The 27675-nt window shown below is 43.0% G+C and overlaps 1 protein-coding gene across 1 annotated transcript in view; it reads right to left on the bottom strand.

Moving 5' to 3' along the window:
• Positions 1-24102, bottom strand: part of LOC126235136 (alpha-amylase-like) — a 61708-nt gene extending 37606 nt beyond the window's left edge. The window contains exons 1-2 of the mRNA XM_049943869.1: positions 24025-24102; positions 17862-18060 (exon numbers count right to left, since the gene is read on the bottom strand). Coding sequence (XP_049799826.1) covers positions 17862-18060; positions 24025-24102 — 277 coding nt within the window. The remainder of the gene's footprint in view (positions 1-17861; positions 18061-24024) is intronic.
• Positions 24103-27675: the final 3573 nt, after the last annotated feature.

The following is a 27675-nucleotide window of genomic DNA, read 5'->3' as shown; positions in this document are numbered from 1 at the left end:
ATAATGTACCAGGTGTTGTGGAACTTCCCTATCTACTATCAACAGTAGGAAGTGCAGTGTTTAGGCTCCTACAATAACTGTTCCCTAATGCCACTCCAAGTGAACTTGCTAATGACGACGTGGTAGCGTCACTAATTCACTAATATGACCAACAAAAGAATATGATAGCAGCTAGGTATCAATTCTTTATTTGCAAAAGATGGTCAGAACAAACTTATCGTGAGTAGGTAACAGATTTGCAAGGTATGACAAGGAAATGCAAATTAAGATGTGCTTGCGGTATTTTATATTCAAATGTTATGTTGTGTGATGCGATCGTGTACAACGTACCTTATGTCAAACTCAGAGAACAAATTCTGAAACAGTCTAATCCATCATTTCAGCATGTAGTGCAATTACTAGATCAGTACGATTCCGGTGCCTTGTCGGTTCATACAGTTCAGCAGCCAGCTATTTGTCAGATTGAGTCCCTTGCTTGCGATCGCCCCATTCCACACCAGCAGCATGCGCTAGCCACACCGAGTAAACAACCTTCCATGCCGTGTAAGCAGTCCCCTAAACAGGCGGCTACACATTGTCTTGCCCCAGGTGTTACTCACAGCACAAACGCCAAGACTGGCACTGCCGACAAACTCAGTGTTACGCTTGTGGCAAGAAAGGACACGTACAATCTGTTTGTTTGCGACAGAACAAATATAAGAATTTTGGCCACTCACAAAAATCTAGTCACAAGGTCCATGACATTCATGCAATGTATTCCCAGTCTGCAACAGGCAAGAGTGCAGTTTCTTCTGTGAGCTCGCAGTCAAACAAACTTTTTGTTCCTTTACTTCTTTGTGGGAAATTTTAGTTGGACACGGGTGCCTCTGTCACATTGCTCAGACGTCACGCATATGAACTGTTAGGCTCCCCATACCTGTCTACAACTAGCAAGCAACTGATGGCTTATAATGGACAAGACAGTCCCGTTCTCGAAAACTGGTTCAAATGGCTCTGAGCACTATAGGACTTAACATCTGAGGTCATCAGTACCCTAGAACTTAGAACTACTGAAACCTAACTAAACTAAGGACATCAGACACATCCATGCCCGAGGCAGGATTCGAACCTCCGGTCGTAGCGGTCGCGCGGTTCCACACTGAAGCGCCTAGAATCGCTCGGCCTCACCGGCCGGCCAGTCCAGTTTTCGGAGTCCGCAGCTCGTGGTTGTGCATTAGAGTTCTCGCTTCCCGCGCCCGGGTTCCCGGGTTGGATTCCCGGCGGGGTCCAGGATTTTCTCTGTCTCGTGATGACTGGGTGTTGTGTGATGTCCTTGGGTTAGTTAGGTTTAAGTAGTTCTAAGTTATAGGGGACTGATGACCATAGATGTTAAGTCCCATAGTGCTCAGAGCTATTTGAACCATTTTGAACCCGTTCTCGGAACATGTATTTTGCCTGCTATTGCTCGCATACGCGAACAGTGATTTTTACAGTACTACAATCACACGCGTGTGAGAACATATTTGGTCTTGATTCTTTTGATTTGTTTGGCTTCAACATTCACGACAATGTGCTGTCAGTGTCTGCATTCTGCCGGCCGCGGTGGTCTCGCGGTTCTAGGCGCGCAGTCCGGAACCGTGCGACTGCTACGGTCGCAGGTTCGAATCCTGCGTCGGGCATGGATGTGTGTGATGTCCTTAGGTTAGTTAGGTTTAAGTAGTTCTAAGTTCTAGGGGACTAATGACAACAGCAGGAGTCCCATAGTGCTCAGAGCCATTTTTTTTGTCTGCATTCTATGCAAAAGACAGTGCAGCTAGCTTGATAAAAGTATTCCCGGAACTGTTTTCTGAATGTTAAGGAAAAGCTAACAATTTTGTTGCACATAGTACTCTGAAAGACAATGCTCAGCCGAAATTTTTCTGGGCCAGAACTGTTCCCATTGTATTACGGGACAAAGTCCCTGCTGAACTTAAAGAATTGCAAGACAGCGGAGTTATTGCACCCATATGAGCCAGTCAATGGAAAGTCCACTGGGTTTGCTCCCCAAGCCTTCAGGTCGCACTCGCCTTTGTGTTGACTTTACGTCTATAGTGAACCCACAAACTGTCATTGATACTTATCCGTTGCCGCGCCCAGAGGATCTGATGGACAAATTAGGAGCTGGACGCTACTTTTCCAAAATGGATTTGGGCGACGTATATCTTCAAATACAGCTTGATGAAGGATGTCAAAAGGTTTGTCTACTAAATATTCATTTGGGTATGTTCAGAAATTTGCGTTTGCCTTTTGGCAGTGCTTCTGCACCCACCATTTTCCAACGGTATTTCGAACAGCTGACTGCACAAGTGCCAAACTGTTCAAACTCTTTGGACGACGTTGTCCTAGCAGGTCGTACACCTGAAGAACATGTTCCAAATTTAGGTGTTTTTTTTTTCATACGTTATCTGAGGTAGGACTAAAGAGTAATCTGGACATGTGCGATTTTTTTAAACCTGAGATGCAGTATCTCGATCATGTCGTAAACAGTCAAGGTGTACATCTTCTTCAGTCGCATTTGTTAGCCACACGAGATTTGGCAGTTCTTTGCAATTTCACAGAATTGCAGTCAGTTTTAGGGAAAACGAAGTATTATATCCGGTTCATAACGAATGCTGCGAAAATAGCGGCTCCATTGCATCGCTTGCGTCGCAAGAACGCTCCCTTTGTCTGGACAGGAATGTCAAGTAGCTTTTCAGAAATTCAAAGATGCATTGCTCCGTGATCGATGCTTAGTTCACTTTCATCCTGAAAAACCAGTTGTATTGCAAGTTGACGCTTCCTCTTACGGAATGGGATCAGTCCTTTCGCAAATAATTGGTGATAAAGACAGGCCTGTTGCTTTCGCATCAAAAGTGTTGTCCAAAGCTCAGTGTAACTATTCACAAGTTGAGAAAGAGGCATTCACTATTGTGTATGGTGTCACCAAATTTCACCACTACTTGTAATGCAGTAAACTCTACTTAGTAACGGATCACAAGCCCTTGCAGTCCTTGTTTCATCCGATGAAACTGGTTCCTTCACGAACTGGCCAAAAATGGTAAGGATAGGCTTTGTTGTTGTCTCAATACCAGCAGAGATTGTGTATCATCCGACAGCTCAACGTCGTAATGCGTACGCACTTTCGCATCTTCCGATTGGCCCTGATGCAGACTTTGACGCTTCTGCTGCATCTTGTTGTCACATCGATGCTCAGGATTCTGAATTGCTTCTGTCTTTTCCGGTGAACTATAAGAAAATTGCACAGGCTACGGAAGCTGATCCAGGTTTGTATTTTGCTCAACTACATTCGCGCATGTTGGCCTCGTTCCTTGCATTGCGTAAGTAGCTCTGTAGTGCGCCGATACTTTGCACGTCGGCATAGCCTCTCTGTACAGAAATGTGTGATACTTGTTCATAATGCTAGTGGCTAGTCATGTGTGTTGATCTCTAAAATTTTGCAAGAAGAAGTGTTGTAGTTTCTTCTCCAAGGAGATGGGGGATTGCTAGTACGAAACAGTTAGCACGTCGACGCTGTACTTGTCACGGTATGGACGCCAAAATAGAACAGATGACGTCACAGTGACACACGCATGTACGGAAAATCAGTCCGCTCCGCCACAAAAAATTTCTTCTTGGCCTAAGTCGCAATCGCCATGGCAACGTGTGCACATACACTTCGCGAGACCTTTTTGGAACACTCGCTGAATGATTGTTGTTGACTCGTATAGCAAGTTCCCTTTTGCTGTGACAAATGGACTCGACAACGTGGCGTAGCACAATTCAGATGTTTTCATCGATTTTTGGCCTAGAAGGTTCACGTGAAGTAATAGTGTCAGACATAAGCCCTCAGTTCACGTCAAATGAATCTGAAACATTCTGTGAACGCAACGGCATACAGCATCTAACTAGTGCACGGTTCCATCCAGAGTCCAACGGCGAAACGGAACGTTTGTCAGAACACTGAAGCAGCAGATGGCCAAACTTCGCTCCGAACGTACCAGGGATGAACACTATATCTGTTTCTCGCCTCAAATCGTTCACACCCACGAGACGGGCCATCGCCGGCGGAACTGCTTCACGGTCGCCGTCATTGGAGACTGCTCCGCCTGCTCCACCCTCCTCAGTATCCGGCGCCGAAGGAAGCCCACATGTATTGCTTCGCTCGCCGCATGATGTTGTCTTTTACAGGGCTTTTAGCGGCAGCAGACGATGGGTGCGAGGCGCTTGCGTGTATCTTCTTTTAGGTCCAGATGGCTTGTAGCGCCGCCGTCAAAATCAACTTGGCCTCTGTCATGTACACGGTGATCTTTCAGTCTCTCTTCCCTTAGATTCGCCGATGCAGAGGACAGCGCGGCCACAGCAGCTGCCAGAAGGTGTCTTCACGACACCGCAGGACTACCAAAAGGAGACGGGGCCTTTGCCTCCTCCGCCTCTTCTCGTACTACCGATGGAGCTGGAGCCGCCCATTCCGCAGCAGTCGTCGCCTTCTTCATCTGGTCCATGGCAGCAGGAAGTGGACGCGTCCCCTTCTAGTTGTTGTCTGGGGGACGTTTCCGTCAGAGCCCAGGCCGGATGGCGGGGTACAGCTGGAAGCTTGACGTCCCCTGTAGCCACAGCCTCCGGCCCGGCGATGCACCCATACTCTGCCTCCACCGCCGTGGTCGCACTCTCTACACGACGACGGTCCGTCGCTTTGGGGGAGAGGGGAGGAGGAATGTTCTGGCGTAACTACAAGCGCCGGAACGAAGATGAAAAACGCAAGAGAAGAGAAGGCGGTGAAACGACGTCAGCCAATGGTGCGCTGACTTGGAACGCACGACAGGAGCGGCCTCTACAAGAGGAGAACATAAACGCCGCTCCTGCCAGCTTCGGCTGCTCAGTATCAGGACAGTATACGGACAGGCTTAGCAGAGAACGCTACGATAGCAGTTATTAGTGATCCACAAAGTATGTGCCAAACTTGCATGAACATTGTCTGTAGAGAAGAACATTACTGGTAGCATGTCGCCCATCGCTTGCAACACTTTTTTTAAATACGTGTCAAGTATTGTCAATCTGCTTTATTGAAATAAAACTACTAATCTAATTTTCTTGAATTGTTGTATAACATTTCGAAACACAGAATCCCTTAGGCACCCTATACGCGACGAGTGGGCAGGACCCTACAATTATGGCAGCATGACGGTAATTAACAGGCTTTGAACGTGGAATGGTAGTTCGAGGTAGATGTATTGGACATTACATTTCGGAAATCGTTACGGAATTCAATATTCCGATGTCCACCGAGTAAACAGTGTGCCGAGAATACCAAATTTAAGACAATACCTCTCACTACGGACAATGCACTGGTCGACGGCCTTCAGTTAACGACTGAGAGCAGCGACGTCTGCATAGAGTGATCAGTGCTAACAGAATAGTTTCGTGAAATAACCGCTGCAATCAATGTGGGGCAAACGACAAATGCATTCGTTAGGAAAGTGGGGTGAAATTTGTCGTTAATGGGCTATGGCAGCAGACGACCGAAGTGAGTACCTTTGTTGACAGCACGACATCGCCTGCAGTCCCTTTTCTGGGCTCGTGACCCACTCAGATGGGTGCATATTTCGGTAGGTAAGAGCTGATGGTGGCGCAGACCTCACGAAGCTATCGACCCAGGCTGTCAGCAAGGCACTCCATAATGGTATGGGGTTGTGTTTACGTTGAGTGGACTGAGTCACTGACTGCATATGGTCATGTTTGGCTACTTGGAGACTATTTGGTGCCATTCATGGGCCTCATGTTCCCAAACAACATGGAATTTTTATGGATGACAATACGCCATGTTACTGGGCCACCGTTTTCCGTAATTCGTTTGAAGGATATTCTGGACAGTTCGAGCGAATGACCTGTCCACCCAGATCATCCGATATGAATCCCATTTAACATTTATGGCATACAATCGAGAAGCCATTTCGTACACAAAACCTTGTACCTGAAACACTTTCGCAATTACGGACGGCTGTAGAGGCAGCATAGCTCAGTATTTCTGCAAGGGACTTCAGACGACTTGTTGAGTCCATATCACTGCAATACGCCTGGCAAAAGAAGTTCGGACACGATTTCAGGAGATATCTCACGACTTTTGTCACCTCACTGTATTGTTAGATGGTATACCGACGCGAACCGTCTCGTTCCACAAAGCGATTAATCAATTTGTTTCTACTCAAACGCGCCCCACATAGCATCGTTTCATTTTCAGTCACTCCTATATATACGCCATAAAACGTTTATACGGAAGACGCCCATCTGTGCACTTTGAACAGAAAAAGGGTCACGGTTTGGAAACGATTTAATGAACTTAAAACTTACTTAACGTCCGTACGTATGTCGAAGAACAAGCATGATTACTCCTGCTCATAATAATAATGGTTCAAAAGGCTCTAAGCACTAGGGGACTTCACATCTGAGGTCATCAGTCCCCTAGACTTAGAACTACTTAAACCGAACTAACCTAAGGACATCACACACATCCATGCCCGAGGCAGGATTCGAACCTGCGACCGTAGCGGTCGCGTGGTTCCGGACTGAAGTGGCTAGAACCGCTCGAGCACAGCGGCCGGCATAATTAAAATAATAGTTTAATTATCGAGATAGCTGAGTAGCATGGACTTAATGTATTATAGACTTAATTAATGCTACACGCATGCTGGACCTATAAATATGATCCAGACGAATGTAAATGCGAAGCCGTCAGTCATAGAGGATAGGCCAGAGATAAATGACCGCCACAAAATTTCAGACTGATTACAGAGAAAATGGCTGTGACATTCTTAGAAAAATGATAGTGAAAAACTTTGTTCAACATTACGACTCCAGAGGTGCGGCTTTCGTATTATCGTTCCGGTAATTTTTCCTATTTAAATAAATCTGCGACGTCTGTTTTGTTTCGCCGCCACCAGAAATTCCCCCAGTTCAATATGTCACTGCAACCTTAAAGTAAGCACTTTCACTTCACTAATTTTAACTTTTTTAACAACTGTTGATAGCCTACATTGTCTTTAATTTTGGTTTTAAAATTATTAGGCAGAAAATTACAACTCAGCTTGCATACACGACAAATGATTTACAATTTAGGTTAGTCCTCTGTCTAGCAGTGACCAGACACGCTGTCGAATAACCTGTCTGTTATGTTACTACTTCACTATTGCCAGACTGTTTCATACGCCTTGAAAGTGCGAAAACCAAGCAGTGCTAATACCGCAAATGCTGTTGACTGGACCGGATTTTATAACCGGCTCCGGCAGAATCGTCTCGGTGAGGGATGCTAGAACAGTTCACTGAAGATTTATAATATTTGTTGACCAGTGAAAGAAAGTGTATTGTATGTAAGGAAGAATGGGAATGCAGAAATGAGTACACTTCCACTGGTTTTTCATTATTCTTGCATATCCAGATTTCAGCTATAAATAGCCATCATCAGTGTTAGAATACAAATACTTTCAAGAAATCTATACTCGATGTTAACAAATTTCTCTTCTTCAGAAACGCTTTTCTGGCCATTGCCAGTCTACGTTTTGTATCCTCTCTACTTCCACCGTTATAAGTTATTTTGCTGCCAAAATAACAAACCTCATCTACTGCTTTAAGTGTCTCATTTCCTAATCTAATTCCCTCAACATAACCTGATTTAGTTCGACTACATTCCGTTGTCCTCGTTTTGCTATTTTTGATGTTCATCTTGTATCCACCTTTCAAGACACTGTCCATTCCATTCAACTGGTCTTCCAAGGCCTTTGCCGTCTTTGACAGAATTACAGTGTCATCGGCTAAAGTCAAAGTTTTTATTTCTTCTCCCTTCTTTTGGTTCCCTTACTGTTTCCTCAATATACAAATTGAATAACTTCGGGGATAGGCTACAACCCTGTCTCACTCCCTTCTCAGCCATTGCTTCCCTTTCCTGACCCTCGACTCTTGCAAATGCCATCTGGTTTCTGTACAAATTGTGAAATACCTTTCGCTGCCTGTATTTTACCACTGCCACCTTTAAAATTTTAAAGAGAGTATTCCAGTCAACATTGTCTAAATGTTTCTGTAAGTCTACTAATGATATAAAGGTATGTTTGCCATTCCGTAACCTATTTTCTATGAGAACTCGTAGGGTCAGTATTGCCTTACGTGTTCCTACATTCCTCTGGAATCCAAATTAATCTTCCCCGAGATCGGCTTCTAACAGTTTTTCCATTCCACTGTAAAGAATTCATGTTAGTATTTCACAGCCGCGACTTATTGACCTGATGGTTCGGTAATTTTCACAGTTATCTCATACATCTTGCTTACCCGTTGGGAGAGTTTTGTCGTGGTTGGCTCTCCCAAAGTTATCAACAGTTCCAACAGAGTGTTGTCTACTCCCAGGGCATTGTTTTGACTTAGGTCTTTGAGTGCTCTGTCAAATTCTTCGTGCAGTGCCATACCTCCCATTTCACGTTCATCTTGTCCTCTTCCATTTCCATAATATTGCCCTCAAGTACATCTCCCTTATATAGATCCTCTATATACCCCTTCCACCTACCTGCTTTCCCTTCTTTTCTTTAGACTGGTTTTCCATCTGAGCTCTTGATATTCATACAGGTGGTTCTTTTTTCTCCAAATTTGTACTTAATTTTCCTCTAGGCGGCATCTGTCTTACCCTTAGCGATATATAATTCTACGTCCTTAAATTTTTTCCTCTAGCCATTCCCTCTCAACCATTTTGCACTTTCTCTCGATGTCATTTTCAAAAACGTTTGAATTCCCTTTCACCTGCTTCATTTACTGAATTTTTGTGTTTTCTCATTTTATCGATTGGATTCAATATCTTTAATGTTACCCACGGATTTCTACTAGCCCCCGTCTTTTTACCTACTTGATCCTCTCCTGACTTCACTATTTCATTTCTTAAAGCCAGCCAGTCTTCTTCTGCTGTGTTCCTTTCCCTTTTTTTGTCAGTCGTTCCCTAATGCTCCCTCTGAAAGTCTCTACAACCTCTGGTTCTTTAAGTTTATCCAGGTTCCATCGCCTTAAATTCTTACCTTCTTTGAGTTTCTTCAGTTTTAATCTAGTGACTAGAGTCCGCAAATGCTCCCAGAAACGTCTTACAATTTAAAACCTGGTTCAGAAATCTCTGTCTTACACTTACATAATCAATTGAAATCTTCCGGTGTCTCCAGGTCTCTTCCACTTATACTGCCTTCTTTCATTATTCTTGAACCAAGTCTTAACTATGATTAAATTATACTCTGTGCAACATTTTACCAGTCGGCTTCCTCTTTCATTTCTTTCCACAAGTCCATATTTCTTTACTACTTTTCCTTCCCTTCCTTTACCTACTATCGAATTCCAGTACCCCATGACTGTTAAATTTTCTTCTCCCTTAACTACCTGAATAATTTCTTTTATCTCGTCACACATTTCCTCGATCTCCTCCTCATCTGCGGAGCTACTTGGCATATAAGGTTATAGTAATGTCGTGGGTGTGGGCTCCCTGTCTATCTTGGCTACAATAATGCATCGAGCGCTGTCCATAATAGCTTATCCGCGTTTATACTTTTTTATTCATTATTAAATCTACTCCTGAATTACCGAAGTTTGATTTTGTATTTATATTCCTGTAATCACCTGACCAGAAACCCTGTTCCTCCTGCCACCGAACTTCACTAACTCCCACCATATCTAAATTTAACCTATCGATTTCCCTTTTTAAATTTTGTAACCTACCTACCCAATTAAGGATCTGACATTCCACGCTCTGATCCGTAGATCTCCTGTTTTGTTTCTCCTGATAACGGCGCCCTCCTGAGGTGCCCCCTGTCCGTAGATCACAATGAGGGATCATTTTACCTCCGGAATATTTTAACCAAGAGGATGCCGTCATCATATAATCATACAGTAGAGCTGCATTTCCTCGCAGTATCAGCACAGCAGGACCGTTTTGGTTGGTGCCACAAGTCTAGATCAGTCAATCATCCAGACTGTTGCCTTGCCAGTGCTACTAGTGCAAGGGCTGCTACCCCTCTCCAGGAACCATTGTTCGTCTGGCCTCTCAACAGATAACCTCCATTGTCATTGCAGATATGGTATGGCTACCTGTATCGCTGAGGCACACAAGCCTCCCTACCAACGGGAAGGTCCATGGTTCACATGGGAGGTATATTAGCATATCTCCTTTTAAAAGACATCAAGCAACGCAGATTTTCAATGGATTTATTCATATGTTAGTCGTAAAGCGATCCACAAATTTTTTGCGAAACAACATTAATTGGTTCATACAACTGTCCCCTACGTAATTATCCGTTATGTGATCACGAAATAATCAACTTAAAATAATGTAATAATTCATAATAATTGTTTTTAGAGATATGTTAACATAACAGTAAAATACTGTAGACAAACGTGACAAGGCTACTTTAACCAGGTGCAGCTAATAATTTTCTATGGACGTAAATTTCTTATGTAAGATATTGAGCAATTCAAGATGTGGAACGTAACTTGCAAAGAACAAAGTAACACATTGCCTTATATTTGGCCTGTTAGGCAAACGGTTGAGCAATGTTTTAATTGTTTGATAGTAAAAGCGATGTAGCATGAGACAGTACCAACAAAATGGAAGCCAAACCGATACCCTGATAACCGTAAGTTATGTTCTCACATACTATCATTCATACAGTTATTTAAGGGAGGCCAATATTTCGAAATTAATTTCCTCGTGGATCGTGATGTCTCCTCCCCTGACGCAGGAAACCATCGAAAAACTCCCGAAACCGGCTGCTTTTCATAAGAACTTACTCGATGAGCAGGTGAACGCCAGTTTACCGGATATGAAAATATATCTCCATCTCCTCCAGGTGGTACGTGAATCTGCTCTGGTCAGACAACCTGACCTGCAACAACCGGACAGCCGATCTCAGGAAGGGGGGGGGGGGGGGGGGGAGTGAGTCCACTCTAAACAAGTGAACAGCGAAGGTGGAGCTCTAAACTATATTCCGCCTACCCAAAGTTACATGCTTACCAAACCTCATCGCAACTCTTCTACCTGTCTGTCATTTTAGTTTTCTGTTAAATGTATTCTTAAACTTCCTCTACCTGAACAACAAAAGGAATTAGGCACCATTCAGCACATTGCCAGAGTGAACAACTCCCCTCCCCTTACTTAGATACAATTTAAAGAAAAAGATTGTAAAAATACCAAATGTAAAAGAACCTTGTAGGTAACAGTAAAATGGAAGACATAAATAACAAATACATTTGCTTGCCTTACTATAGCACCTTTAGCATAGGAATAGCATCGTGTTCCAAAACACGAAACGTAAACGTTTGCTTTTCAGCTATAAACAACCTTGGACATATTTTGGCTAATGGTATTAATAAAAGAAATGTGTACCACGAAACATATGTATAGAAGATAAAATTTCCACACTGTGATGCCTGTTTTGTGGTACAGACAGACTGACGGACTTGAGATGAGTTTTGGTGAGCTAAGAATCCAACTTCGCTGCCCACTTGGTTGAGACTGACCACATCCCCCCCCCCCCGGTCGGGTGTCAGAATGTTGCACAAAGCTGAAAAGGGCATATTCATAGACGTTCTGGAGGAGATGGATATATATTGCCATCTTAGGTCATCTGGCGATCATCTGCTCAACGAGCAAGTGCTGATAAAAAGTAGCCGTTTTTGGGAGCTTTCCGTCGGTCTCCTGCTTCAGGGCAGGAGACGTCACGACAAGGATAGAACTAATTTCGAATATTTCTTTATTATTATTTCATCGTCGCCCCCACCACCACCCCATGGACAGGACGATGTCAGCGGATAAAGTATGCTGCTCTTTAGGTATATGAGATTAAAATTTTAAAACGTAACATAATGTGATGGTTCAGAAGTATAAACGTTTTGTAGCATAAAAAGACAGATTGCCAGTTGCATAAGATATAATATTTTAATTAATCACCAAGACACAGATGAATGTAAAATGAGTGCCTCATATGAAGGTGTAGAAACAGATAGACAGTTATAGGTAAAACGGAGAGGCTGATGTGTTGACTGCTTAAAACAGATAAATAAATGAGTAAAGAGATGAGTGGATACAGACTGCCAGGGGCAAGGGTATCATGGGAATGTAGCATTTAAAGGTAGTGCCCAGGAGCGGGTTTGTGTGGGTGGATGTCTGGAAGAAGGATGGCGGAAGAGTGGAAAGGGCTGCAGTACCAAACCAGACTTAAGAAGTGGTTGGAGAGGATCTTACCTTTGGTGTCTATGAGTTTCCTATACTGAGGACGCCATAGTAAAACATCTCGAGGGGTACAAATAATTACAGCAGCCATTTCGTCCCATTCTGCATTGATGTATACTTCAATTAGTAGCTGCAGCATAGGATGGCAAGAGACATACTGATCTTTTTGTTGTGTACTTTAATCTTGTAAGTACTTGAATTCTGCGGGATTTTATTAAATACTTCGTAGTGTGTGACGTTTTCTTGTATTCCGAGTGAAGTTTTAGTATTTTTAGGGGTAAATATTCTTGTGTGTCCGCTCGGTTATTAATGATAATTTTTTTGCAGTAGTTTTCAATTTCAACTTCTCCAAACATTGACAGGGCTAGTCAAGAGCGGCATCAAGAGGCAAGGAAAAATACGAGCTGAGAGGATCCAATGGATTCAGGGGTCGGCGGGAGGCGTCAACAACAGTTGTGTTTACTGAAATCCAGAGAACCATAGTCGCAAGACAACAGATCGAGAATACTGAGATTTTCTAAACTGAATCGTCAGTAGCACAGAGCAGTTCCAAGTCTTTAATTCACGGATTGCGGGGCCCGTCCCGCCGGAGGTTCGAGTCCTCCCTCGGGCATGGGTGTGCTTTGTTCGTAGCATTAGTTAGTTTAAGTAGTGTGTACGTCTAGGGACCGATCACCTCAGCAGTTTGGTCCCTTAGGAATTCACACACATTTGAACATTTTACCAACTCTGGAAACATGTGGGATATTTCATAGTGGGGTAAAAAGGTGGCAGAACAAGCAACAGAAACAGATAGAAAATCCGAGGACGACAGGATACCAGCCGAGGAAGACGGGAAATAAGCCACAAAAATAGATAGAAAAGCACAAAAATACATAGAAAAGAAAAAGTAGACACTTAAGAGTTTAGTAAAGAGATGGTAGCGTTACGGGGGGAATTCAATGATCATATTATTAAACACGTATGTGGAAATGTGTCTGAGATCTCTAAAACAGTCGAAAACTACGTGATCAGGTTGGTCTAGGCTGAGGCAACTCTAAAAAAAATTGTAGGAAACTCTAGTACTTGCTTTCTCAAACAGTACACGCTCTGGAGATGCGATTCTCAGAAATTGAGGAGGTTAAATTATTTAAACAAGGTGTTGAGAACCTGAGAAAAGAGTGAAAACGAGAGTTCCAGAGCCTTTAGTGTCCCTACCGGAGAGTAGGGACGCAAAGCAGTCATTGTGAGGGAAACGTATCTGTACAGTTTTGTCCATTAAAGGACAGGACTTTGAAATTAAACATTTATTTCTGCTAACGAAATTTCTCACCTATACTGCAGGCAGAACCTGCATATCAGGACCTTGATGGGGCAATTTAAGGACAGTTTGTGTAACTTCCGACCAGTCCTAAGAAAACTAGAATTTGTGAGTAGTCATAGGAGTGGAGAAGTCAACGCGAAAGTTTTGGCAGTCCCCAGACGCTGCAGAACCTTTACAGAATTCGGAATTGAGGAAATAGGGTTCCGACTGAATATCATCTACATCTACCTCTACATCTACATGATTACTCTGCAATTCACATTTAAGTGCTTGGCAGAGGGTTCATCGAACCACAATCATACTATCTCCCTACCATTCCACTCCCGAACAGCGCGCGGGATAAACGAACACCTAAACCTTTCTGTTCGAGCTCTGATTTCTCTTATTTTATTTTGATGATCATTCCTACCTATGTAGCTTGGGCTCAACAAAATATTTTCGCATTCTGAAGAGAAAGTTGGTGACTGAAATTTCGTAAATAGATCTCGCCGCGACGAAAAACGTCTTTGCTTTAATGACTTCCATCTCAACTCGCGTATCATATCTGCCACACTCTCTCCCCTATTACGTGATAATACAAAACGTACACCTTTAAGTACTTTGAACGTAAGTAATCCAAATACACATATTCACCTAAACGCAAATAACAATGAATATGCTTCCCTTTTTGTGAATACTTTTCTTCCCCAAAACAGTACGCAATACGTTTGTTTCCAAGAACAGACACCCACCAAGTATACCACGATTCTTTACTCTGCACAACGTCACTCGGGGCTGTAACACAGCCTCTCCACTAGTGGCAACATGCTTCCAGTTTTACCTGCAGTATCTTGAAGAGATTTTAAAACGGAATCATAATATTGACTACCAGTACCGTAATGGCGAGCTGATACAACTCTTCATTAATACCATGTCAACTGAACGCCAAAGATCTCTCCTCAGTGTTCAGACGACTGACCGGAAGGTATTTAAGTTACTTTTAACAGATTTCGACAAGTAGGTACGAGGAGACAAGAGCATGTCGTCTGCATGAGAGCAAGATCCGAACGGTAACTCAAGACACAATGAGTGTATGTGTGGCACTGTCTGGGAAAATAATAACAAAGGACAGCCTCACAATCAGAGAAACGATTGGCATAGCAAAAGATCCAGGCATTACGAGGAGATAGCACGCAAGTTCCACGAAGGGAATGCGAAAACAGGTGAGTAGAATTTACTGAGATACGAAACCCGCCCGAAATCATAGTCAACAAGCTTGACTATGTGACGAGCTACGATGAGTGCAGGCAAGGCAGAGATCTTCATTATAAGCTTGGAAAAATACGATGAAATTAGAGATAACCTCTTGGCTGAGATGGGCATTGTTCAGGGGCACTACATACCGTCATAATTATTACTATCGGTAACAGGGAACTTCCCCCACCACTCGACATAAGCATCCTTGTAAAGAGAATTTTCAGAGCTTACATTCTTGGTAGAACATAGGATGTCTTTCCCACAGCAAACAACAAGGATAAGGGAGCAATTAAAGGTAAATTTGTTAGAGATAAAAAGGCGAGTGCGGTTTACTTTTAGATGTGAGGGTTCCACGTTCTTCATGAATGCGATAATGATTCCTGAGCTGGTAATTTTGCGGGTGGAATTCCTGTGAAAATACTGTATACGCGCCTGCATAGCCGTCAACGTTGCAGCGCAGAACCCGAGGTAAAGAGCTACCTGCTGTTGCCAAAGGCATCCACTTCGGTCATTCCTGCCATAGCCCATTAACGCTAAATTTCGCGCACTGTCCCAACGGATATGTTCGTACGTCCCACGATGATTTCTGCGGTTATTTCACGTAGTGTTGCCATTCTGTTAGCATTGACGACTCTACGTAAACACCGCTACTCTCGGTCGTTAAGTAAAAGCCCGTCGGCCACTGCAAGGTCCGTGGTGAAAGGTAATCGCTGAAATGTCGAATTCGGGGCACAATCTTGACACTGCGGATCGCGGAATGCTGAATTCCCTAAAGTTTTCCGAAATGAAATGCCCCATGCGTGTAGCTCCAAGTCTGTTAATTTCCGTAGTGCGGCCATAATCTTGTCCGAAATCTTTTGACGTGAACTATCTGAGTACAAATTACCAGTCCGCCAATGCATTGCCCCCTTGTGTCACAAGAATCACCTGCGTGCAAGTGACAGCTCCGCCAATGCACTGCTCTTTTACATCTTATGTACGTGATATTACCGTCATCGGTATATGTATGTGCACATCGCTATTTTTTCACCTCTCCTTATATTCTTATGAGGCCAAGTACAAATGAATAGGTGTGTACGACTTCAGAGACAGATGCATCTCGGCAGTTGCTTTCATTTTTAAACTTGTCTACAGGCCCAAATTTGCTGCTCGCAAAACCGCATTGGCGACGATCCTTTATTACACAAGCATAATGTTTGGGTTTTAAATGTTTCAGATTGTAGTGCTGTCATCATTAGCGATAATTATGACTCGTAACATTCCTAAAAATTGTTATTATTTTAATTATTATTATTATTTTATGGTGCCTCACTTCGTTGATTTGTTTCTGTAGGCTTTGTCCATATGATGTATAAGATACGTTTGCTACTGAGATAGCGAATATGGAAGGAAAGAACGTAAGAAGATTGAGGTTAACGTCCCGTCGACGTCGAGGTCGTTTGAGACGGAGCACAAGCTCGGGTTATGTCATGGATGGGGAACGAAATCGGCCGTACCCTTTCAAGGGAACAATCCCGTCATTTGCCTGGAGCGATTCAGGGAGTCCAGTTGCGCTAAGAACTGCGCCACCTCGCTCGCAAAGATACTCAATTTGCCTTTAGGGGAAATCATTAGTTCTTGGCCCCAGACGTATTGTTTTGAAAGGGGTAGCGAATCATAGCGTGTCGCCATAGGTGCTTTTTGAGTATTGGGCGAGGCCGATTAATTGATTTCGTGTTCTATAATAATTTACAATTCGTGGTAAGATTCTATGGGACAAAACTGCCGAGTTCATCGGTCCCTACGCTTGCACACTGCTTAATCTATCTTCAACTAACTGACGCTAAGGACAACACACACACCCATGCCCGAGGGAGGACTCGAACCTCCAGCGGGGAGAGCCGCGCGAACCGTGACAAGCCGCCCTGGACCGCGCGGCATTTCGTGTTCTGCGTGGTCAAAGGACACACTGTAAATCTTGTTGCGAGCGTTTCGGTCTACCAGCAGCTGCCAAGAACGTCCTGTATGATCCAAAAGTCCGTTAACATATGAAAATGCACTAATTGAAGCACACATGCCTGAAATGACAAGTGATTTCATTGAAACGAAAGAGGAGTGCAAATACCACCCAACAGATGACGTCGGACAGCAACACGTCAGTGACGCCGCATGAGATTCGTGTGTAAAATCATACGTAGTGAGAAAGGGAGTCAGTTACCAAGATTTCATTGCGTTTGATTACTGGTTGTGGGGTTACCTGAGGTCGAAAGTCTACATCACTGGGGATGCTAAAAACAACATCTGGCGGTAGTTTCTCACAATACCTGATGACTTTCTGTGCAGTACTGTTTACAACATTTTCCCTTGACTACCTGCAACGTTGATGACTGACGGGCGATATTTTCACTCTTTGTTATCAAGAACATGAACAGCGTCTTTGCTAAAAATTAGTTCTGATGCTAATTATTGCTTTTGTGTCATACTGAGCGCCATTTGTTGGTCATTTTGTGCACTTTTTTGTTTCAATTCAGTTACATTATTGGGAGAAATATTGATTTTTTAAATATTAATGGATTTTTATGTCACCCTGCATGTTACTTGAGCAGTGCAACTAGAAAATTTTCTTTACTTTATGCACCCTCTTGGATGTTAATGAAATAAGACACCTCGCTCTGAAACCCATATCAGCAGATGAGTTATTGAGCACCGATAGTAATTTGTTAAACTGGATATTTGCGGGGGGCGGGGGGGGGGGGGACTTATTTGATTTGATGTGTAATTAATGAGAATGGCTGAACGAGGATTTGCTTATATTTGCTGCGTAATCATGTTGATTATGAACAAGTGAATTAAAAGTAATCATTAAGCGAAACTTAATTTATATTAACATGCACCATGGTTCCAAGTTAACATTCATTGCAATTTCTGTTATTGTAAAAAGGTAGCAACAGAATTACACTGTGCTGTGCTGAGGTTCTGTTTAGTTGCCGTACTCCACTCACTGAAGTTTCGATTGTTTCAGAGGCAGGAGAGATGCGGTGGAGGTTTAAGAGGTATATCAGCTAGCATGCACTGGAGCGACCCACCGACCTCCTAAGGGATTACCGGACCTGCGGGCCGACACACGGAAGATGAGAGGCAAGCGCGACACACCTGTCTGCTCAGGGGACAGCGTGACGAGCACCAGGCTCAGCGAAATCAAAGCTACTGCATGTGGCCATCCACTCACCAAAAGAGTTGCTAAGTGCGACACCTTAAACCTTTCCAGTTTGAGTAGCCACTCTGAATTCGAGAAGAGACAGTTCTTGATCATAAAACAGCACATTAATGTAATCAGTTTCACTGTGTTTTTGGAAACCACTATCAATGTCTACATGCTCTATTCTCACATAGAAAACGTGCCAGTTACTATTATTCATTAATGTAAACAAGCACTCACTAATTTATTTACAGTAATTCACTTTGTTCAAGTGCTTGTTTTCAACCAAATTAGTAAATCAAACTCTGATATATTATTGTAGCTGTGGTCAGAATATACCGAAGAGCGAAAACACTATTTTGTTAATTTCCACCAAGAACAACACAAAAAGTTAAAACATTTTGAAGATTTTACATGTTGTAAACGCATGAATTCTCAAGTCATGCTTTTAAGAATCAGTCAAAGTTACGCTTTACAATTTTACTTGTCCTAATCGAGTACTGTTAGTTATTTACTGGTTATGGTAGACTTCAGAGTTAGTTTTATTTGAAGATGCCCAACTTTTGTGACGACGAGTTTTACATGCTTGCATTTATACTACCATCTATCAACGGACATGATCAGGTGTGATGTGTGTGATCAGGTGTGATGTGTTACATATTGCTATGAAACATTATTTCATTTTCTGTGACAATTTGCAGTTATCTCGTGAGTCGCAGCATTATGTCTGTGAAACCAATCCTGGGCCCGCTGGCTGGTGTGCCGCTGAATGCATCCCCATAGCCTCTCATGTCACTTGCTAGTAGAAAGACGGCAACGGCTATTAAAAGCTTGGCTGGCGTCTCCCCCTCCCCCCCCCCCCCTATTACACGTCATCGTTGACGTGTTGGCGGCAGTGCACACCACGGCTGCCCTGCGGCCGCCACAGACTAAATGAGGGAGATGCTCTTCCTTTTCTGCACTGCTTCATAAGAGACACCGCGACATATTGTCGGCGTTGTCCTTGCCCACTGTGGCCCACTACAAGAATAACTTACTTATTCAGTCACAGCTATGGCCATTGCAGACGCTCGTCTCGTATCAATAAAACATAGCTTTTGCAGGCATTACTTTTTCAAAGCAACCAGCATTGCATTCACTCATCTTAAATCGATACGAGTTAGTTTCTCTTGATATTCAGTGTCAGTGCAACAGGCATTACACTCACTCGTTCTCGGTCAAAAAACCGTACTCTTGAGTGGTGTTGTGTCAAAGCAACGAGCATTGCACCACCGCACACATGCACAAGAGCTCTACAATTCTTCAAATTTTCTCTTTCATTCCTACAAACACAGTATTAATTTGTGTTTCTGTTCAGTTACTTCCGTCACAGTCTTCCTGCTCAAATCCTTATTTAGTAATGTGTATGGTAGTTTTACAAATGTATTTCATTGTTTACTGTTTAGCTTTAAATTACAAATTTAGAATCAAACACAGGAGTCGTAATAGCGTATTGGGTAGATAAATTAGTCTCCGGCCCTGGAAATCTTGGGTTCCTCGTTCGTTCGGTCGTGGATGGTCCCTAATCCATTTACCGTACTGTCAAAATGAGTAGCAGGGCTCTTTCCTATGGATATAGAGCAGCCGGAGCGAGTGACACGCCGCGCCTTCCCCTCCTGGTGCCACGGAAGATAGTAGTGCTGCACTCTACCGTAAAGTCATTAGTCCCGTTACGGGACGTCCATGCATCTCAATTCAAATACCGCAAGTACTTATTAAATTCCTGACAGTCCATAAATACTAACAGCAAGCAGTCACTGTTTTAAGTTTATTTATACCAGGATGCACGTAGGTGTTTAATATATATTCAGTTGCCTGAATACAGTTATACGTTTATTATTAACACGGGTTTGTGGACTACATTTTTAATGCTGACGCTCTTCTGTAGAAAATAATAACTCCTTTAGCCTTTCGTGTTACCAACTCTTTGGCAGATAGTAAAGTTATTTCTATAAGTAAGATGCACTTACTCTTATTCTACAACCAGTAACTGTAGGTCAGTGCCCTTTAATTACAAATTTGACTCCAGTATGCGACTCGGAAAATTTTGTGGCTAAAAAGATTACGTTTTGCGTAAGATACACTATGTGATCAAAAGTATCCAAACACCTCGATGAAAATGACTTACAAGTTCGTGGTGCCCATCATCGGTAATGCTTGGACTTCAATGACAGCTTCCACTCTCGCAGGCATACGTTCAGTCAGGTGCTGGAAGGTTTCTTGGGAAATGGCAGCCCATTATTCACTGAGTGCTGTACTGAGGAGAGATATCGATGTCGGTCTGTGCGACTTGGCACGAAGTCGGCGTTCCAAAATATCCCATTGGTGTTCTGTAGGATTCAGGTCAGGACTCTGTGCCGGCCAGTACATTACAGGGATGTTATAGTCGTGTAACCACTCCGCCTCAGACCGTGCATTATGAACAGGTGCTCGATCGGTTTGAAAGACGTAAACTCCATCCCCAAACTGCTCTGCAACAGTGGGAAACAAGAAGGTGCTTAAAACATCAGTGTAGGCCTTCGCTGTGATAGTGCCACGCAAAACAACAAGGGGTGCAAGCCCCCTCCATGAAAAACATGACCACACCATAACACCACTGCCTCCGAATTTTACTGTTGGCACTGCACACGCTAGCAGATGACGTTCACGGGGCATTCACCACACTGTGTACCGTGATTAGTCACTCCACACAACGTTTTTCCACTGTTCAATCGTCCAATTTTTACGCTCCTTACACCAAGTGACGCGTGTTTAGGCATTTACCGACGTGATGTGTGGCTTATGAGCAGCCACTAGACCATGAAATCCAAGTTTTCTCACCTCCCACCTAACTGCCATAGTACTTCCAGTGGATACTGATGCATTTTGGAATTCCTGTGTGATTGTGATTGTAGACGTCTGCCTCTTACACATTATGACCCTCTTCAACTGTCGGCGGTCTCTGTCAGTCAAGAGACGAGGTCGGCCTGTACGCTTTTGTGCTGTACGTGTCCTTCACGTTTCCATTTCACTATCGTAACGGAAACAGTGGACCTAGGGATGTTTAGGAGTGTGGAATTCTTCCGTACAGACGTATGACACAAGTGACACCCAATCAGCTGACCACGTTCGAAGTCCGTGAGTTCCGCGGAACGCCCCATTCTGCTCTCGCACGATGGCTAATGATTAATGACGTCGCTGATATGGAGTACCTGGCAGGAGCTGGCAGCACAATGCACCTAATACGAAAAACGTATGTTTTTGGGGGTGTCCGTATACTTTTGAGCACGTAGTGTATATGCAGAGCTCAAAAGGAATCGGCATTTATTAATGATAGACTTGTAACTGCGATGAACCAACTGAAGATGGGTGAAATCCCGAGATGCGTTTTACCATAAATACAGTTAACAGATCCAGCTGTGTGCTGTATTTCTTCAGTCAATGTAATTCACAGCTACGGAACACAGACAACATTATCAAGAACAAAATAATGCAAACTGCTGACATACGCAGCAGAAGAAGGAAGAGATACAAATAATTCTATACGGGAAAAAATAACAGTACGTTAAGTAAAAATCAATTCTGTGATGTAAAGTCTTGCGTGAGTATCTAAATGTAGCAGTAATGAATGGTTAGCTATGAAACGAGATGTCCTCTTCACAGTCTTCATCACCTGGGCCTTGTTTTTTCGCACTCTCGTTTGACGGTGCTTATCTACTGGTTCGCAGAAATACACTTGAGCCAGCGATACGTCGCTAAGAGCTACTTTGCTGTTATGTAACAGCTATTTTTGTGTTACCGAAATCTGCTGCAAACCATCCAAATGATGTAATTATGTAAACAGCAATACTGTATTTGATACGAAATATCGTTCGAGCCAGAAAACGATCGCGTTAGCTGTAGAAATGACGTTTGTAGCATATGAAGCTGCTGCACAAATTATTTTTTATTGTTCGGCCTTTTCCGGACAGGGCCAAGCCATGTGTACAGGAAAAAAATTGGGCAAATAGGATGGTGGAATATTGTACTAAAATGCAAGCAATAATTTAAAAAAATTTATTAGTAGTAGGAGATACATAAAAAATGCCAAAATATAATATTTACATTCGTAAATAATATTTTGTCATGCAAAGGTAGTTGCATGCAGTGTCAGTTCCACAACTGTCCAAAGAATACACAAACGGGAAAGAATTGCCATCATGATAGTATTACTTTTTCAATAAAATATCACAAAAACTTTCAATGTTTTTGGTTTTTCAGTTCGAAACATTAAATTGTTTCAAAAAATGGTTCAAATGGGTCTGAGCATTATGGGGCTTAACATCTGAGGTCATCAGTCCCCTAAAACTTAGAACTACTTAAACCTAACTAACCTAAGGACACCACACACATCCATGCCCAAGGCAGGATTCGAACCTGCGACCGTAGCGGTCGCGCGGTTCCAGACTGAAGAGCCTAGAACCGCTGGATCACATCGACCGGCTAATTAAATTGGGATTCTCAGCGTAATGAGAAAAAATTTCTCTCTCTTCCAAGAGGTCCATGTAACTAGCTTTCTCTGTTATAGGTAAACTAGTAACACCATTTTAAGTTTGGACTCGTACATGCTTTCCATCATTAAATATGTGGCAAATGTAGATGGGTTGCTTGTATCGGTGCACAAAGATGTTTGTATCATGCACATGTTTTCTTCCATGTTGTCCAGTGTAGTATTTTTTTGCAAATTTTGCACTGCGCTTTATGTCTTTCCGATTAGTAATAGCAGGTTATCGGATCATATGTATGTCCTGTATTGTACATCCTGTCCGAAAACTAGTTTATATTTCTCTTTCACGAAATATGCAGTTATTTTTGTTAGATATTTGTTCGATGTTTGGCCAGAGTGCTGTTTGGTTTCTGTTTCTTTCTCTTCATTTATTAAGTTTCTCTCTCTCCTAGTTAACTAATAGTTGTTGTTTCTCTTATCTCTGCACATTTCATTGCCTTCGACAGCATTCATTTTTTATGGCTGTGTATCAAAGTATTTAGCTCTATTACACAGTTCTTATCGACAATGTAAGCGAATTATTGTGTTTATCGTAGCATTAAAAAACACCATTTTAAGACTCATGGAATAAAGTGAGTTATTTCAGACTGTCCCATAAGATGTTACTGCTTTCCGGAAAACAATAAATGTGTGAGTTCCTTTTCTATTTTTGATAGTAGCATCTAAAAAGTTTATATTCTTCCCCCCAGACAGCAGACGTCCTTAAAAAAGAGTGTCGGTAATAAAATAACAGTCACAGCTACTTCAGACATCCGCAGGTTGTTTTAAGAAGTAATTCTGCAAAACGAAAGAAGATTCGAGAAATTTTTTTGGGATTTTTTTATAAACGTATTATAAATGTTACGTATCTGCCTCCGCAGCTGAATGGTCTGCGCGGCTGATTGACATGCGGGGGACCCAGGTTCGATTCGCGGTACTGCCAGGAGATTTTCCTTGGTGGGAGTACTGGTACGGGATGTACAGACCCTCGTGAGGCCACCTCAGCAGCTATTCGACCGATCAGTACCAGTTCCAGGCTCAACAAACCCGACAACTGTCGGAAGAGCGGTGTACTGACCACATAATTGTCCAGCCGGGGGCCAGAATGCAAAACCGCCCTTTTACCGTATACGTAATTTATTAATTTTTTATATTTATATTCGATAAGAGAATTTCACACGATAGATAAGATTACGGGTTTGAGCTCAGATCCACTACGCAGTTTACAGCTGCCCAGGAAGCTCAGAACAGCGCACACGCCGCAACAGATGAAATGATTGATTGTAGACACAATAGAGAATTCACAAATGTAACGTTGCCACTTGGACGCCATTATTTGATGCGCAGACATGAAACTGCGCGAGTAATCGGTAATTATCACATCTGCTCGCCGTTGTTAATCTCCCCTGGCCTCGTCTCACCTTTCAGCCTTGCTAGCCCAGGCGTTAATCGGGCACGTGTCGCGGTCTTTCGTATTGGCTGAGAGCTCCGGCTACTCCCACTCCACGCACGCGCAGGCAACTTACTCTTATCTGAAGTTCATGCATTAAGTGGTAGGCGCTGACTGCCTTACGAAACAAGGTTCTGGATTTCCCAGCTACCATGGCAGTCTACAAGAAGTTCTGTCGTCGGGTCTGTACACACGTGCAGCATTTTACGTCACACGTTAACTTTATACTAATTTGCTAATTTGACGGACACTGACTGGTCTGCGATTAATGTACCTCGTATTCATCATACATGATGACACAGAAAATCTGGAACGTTTTCACAATCCAATAAAACTGGAAGTGGTGAAGGGAAGAAATTGCATTCATAGTAATTGAAACCTTACAACTTTGCCATTTACGAAACATTGATGACATTTATCATTTTTTTAAAATTACGTTCTTTAGATGGCGTCTTCCTGTACGAATACATTCGTGATACCGAGCGAGGTGGCGCAGTGGTTAGACACTGGACTCGCATTCGGGAGGACGACGGTACAATCCCGCGTCCGGCCATCCTGATTCAGGTTTTCCGTGATTTCCCTAAATCGCTCCAGGCAAATGCCGGGATGGTTCCTCTGAAAGGGCACGACCGACTTCCTTCCCCATCCTTCCCTAATCCGATGAGTCCGATGACCGCGCTATCTACTCTCATTCCCCAAACAACCAACCAACCAACCAACATGCGTGATATCTGCTGTCGAGATTCCTCATCGACCGCTGCAACATGTCAGCTGGGATACTGTGAATTACATCCCGAATTCTCTGTTTTAACTCATGCACGAATCTTGGTCGAGTCGTATAGACTTTGCTCTTGAGGTAGCCCCACAAGAAAAATCGGATAAATCTGGCGATCTAGGGGGCCAGGGAACGTTCCCGAATCGTGAGATCACACGTTTGCCAAACAATTCTTGCACGTATGCCATTGATTGCCGTGCAGTGTGTGATGTCGCTCCATCCTGTTGAAACCAGGCTTCTTGAACCTTTGGAAAGTTATTCAATGCAGGTGTAACGGAAGTTTGTAACATATCCACGTAACAATCGACATTTACAGTTATTGTGTTTCCCTATTCGGCCGGCCGGTGTGGCCGTGCGTTTCTAGGCGCTTCAGTCTGGAACCGCGTGACCGCTACGGTCGCAGGTTCGAATCCTGCCTCAGGCATGGATTTGTATGGTCCTTAGGTTAGTTAGGTTTAATTAGTTCTAAGTTCTAGGCGACTGATTACCTCAGAAGTTAAGTCGCATAGTGCTCAGAGCCATTTGAACCATTTTTTCCCCTATGTCAAGAAACACCACACCATACTTCACTTTACTAGCGTGTGAAGGGCCCTCATGAACGTAATTAGGATTTGTGTTTGCCCAGTAACGGCAGTATATTTTATTCACATAACCTGTGAGATGATAATGTACCTCATCTGACATCGACACCTTGTTTAGAAATTCATCGTGATTGTTTATTTTTGTAACCATTTGTAGACAGAATTCTAATCGTAACCTGTAATCGTTGCCCTTCAGTTGCTGCACCATCTGTAGTTTTTGCTGATGAAATTTTAAATCAAGATGAAGAATTATGTGAATACTCGCTCAGGACATTCCAACTACTGCTGCTTGCTTACGAATGGAACGCCGTGGGCTCGGTAAGAGAGACTCGCGTACAACATCAATGTTCGCTGGAGTAAGCACACTTCTTGGTCGTATTGTTGGTTTCTTCTTGAAGGCAGATCCAGCCTCTTCAAAGTTATTAATCCAACATTTTATCTCGTGTTTCGACGGAACGGCATCATGACGTCCTAAATTAGAAAAACGTCTAAGCTCCCTCTGCGCCGCTACCAAACTATCACTGTTTTTATAAAACATTTTTATGGCTAACACACGCTGTTGTCCGTTCCACTTATCCATGATCACTGAAATGGCTGACTGTTTACTCGCCCCTGTCACGAACGTGCTGCCACCTGCCCATGGCTGCCACTATTCATTTCAAACATTCCCATTATTCCGTGTCACCCTGTATTTCTGAGGAGCTGTCTCATCCATATGTGAACAGAACGCGAAGCAATCCTGATGTGTGGTACACTAGGAATACCTTCTACCACGAGTTGTAATATTATTTATGGCGCACAGATATACAATACACCGCTGGCATGGATGACAATTGGCCATTTTTAAGAGGAAACCTCTGTCCGAAAATACCTTTTTCGACGCTGACGGGGGTGCGTCGATGTTTGAGAGTGGTATCGTCAAAGATACTTCGGATTGTGTTTGTGTGTCTGCAACCATAACTAATTGTATTTGGAACCATAATTAATTAAGCAGCACTGTACCCATCAGTGTATGTTAGATGCACGGACTGAACTCAGATATTTTCTTGAACAAGAACGGGATCTTTCCAGTGTTACTTTTTTCCCATCAAGATTGGGAGAAAAAAGGAGATGAGTGTTTAACACCCTGTCTACAACGTGGTCATTAGAGATGGAGCACCCAATGATGGCATTACGAAAGGAAATACGCCGCGTCCTTTTCGAAGGAACCATCCCAGCATTTACATATAGCGATTGACTGGCAGCTCGGAGGACCTAAATCTGCATGACGGCACGGGGTTTTTTCGAATGCGACTACAGTGTGGTAACCATTGTGACACTTGTCTCGTTGTTAGGGCTGGGTATCTCTGTTAGAACCAGTTCAGCAAGGTTGTTGACAGCATTACAAAATGCACGAGGACTCAAGTATCAAATTGATCGATATGCTGCTTGAATACGGCAAAGTTGATGCCAAAAGTAGAATTTCTGCACGAATGCATCCAAAAAGGTTTCCCAACACAAATATTGCGCTCGTTCGACTTTAAGAGCGTATGATGCCAGAGCAAGATAGATCAGAAAGTTGCTGGTAGTTACCATATATTCTTTCTGTAGTGTTTCCCAAAATGTACTGTATACTTCCACCAAAGCGTGTGTCTCCACTAATTCTTACATTTTACTGCACAGACACCTGTACTGTATATTACTGAAAAGTTGACTGCATATGTGATAATCATTCTAAATGATGTACCAATTTTTGTGCTTTTCTGTCTAGTATTAGAAGTAAAAAAAATTTTAGACGCCTACATTTGGTCGAAGAAACAAGAGCTGTCGTTCTAAATGAAGCTTCAAAGAGGAACCAGCCGCAAGAACACGTTGAATACATATTCTTCCAACGTGTTGCTGCAGAAATCCTAACCACGACTGAAGTACCGTAATTATCAGTATATCTATCAAGCTTAACGTCATGTATTTCATCATATATCTAAATCATATAATAAATTATCACATGTCCGCCAATTTCATTTCCATATTCAGCACGTCGCAACTTTCTCCCTAGTATTTGGACCACATTCGTAGGGTTAATTCTCTTCATGACATGATTGTGCACACTTTACACAGTAACCCACATGCGATCTCTCCCAGAGACACACCCTTAGTGCAGCTATACCATCCAAACAACTCGAGCACTTGTTAGTACAGTTACAACATGCAACTATGTGATAGCGCTGGCAAACAAGTCAGGAGATTTCATGAAAATGATAGAGATCTTCCAGCTGGCCGATTGCTGCCTACAAGGCAGCGCTCCATGATCTTTGTATACGCGAACAGCATGACGCCGATCTCTCCAGCCGTTATTGCCAGTAGATTAATCTTGATGGTACCATAAATATAA

This window comes from Schistocerca nitens, chromosome 2 (genome assembly GCF_023898315.1).
Source record: "Schistocerca nitens isolate TAMUIC-IGC-003100 chromosome 2, iqSchNite1.1, whole genome shotgun sequence".
NCBI classification, from domain to species: domain Eukaryota; kingdom Metazoa; phylum Arthropoda; class Insecta; order Orthoptera; family Acrididae; genus Schistocerca; species Schistocerca nitens.
This window is presented reverse-complemented; position numbering and strand designations above follow the sequence as displayed.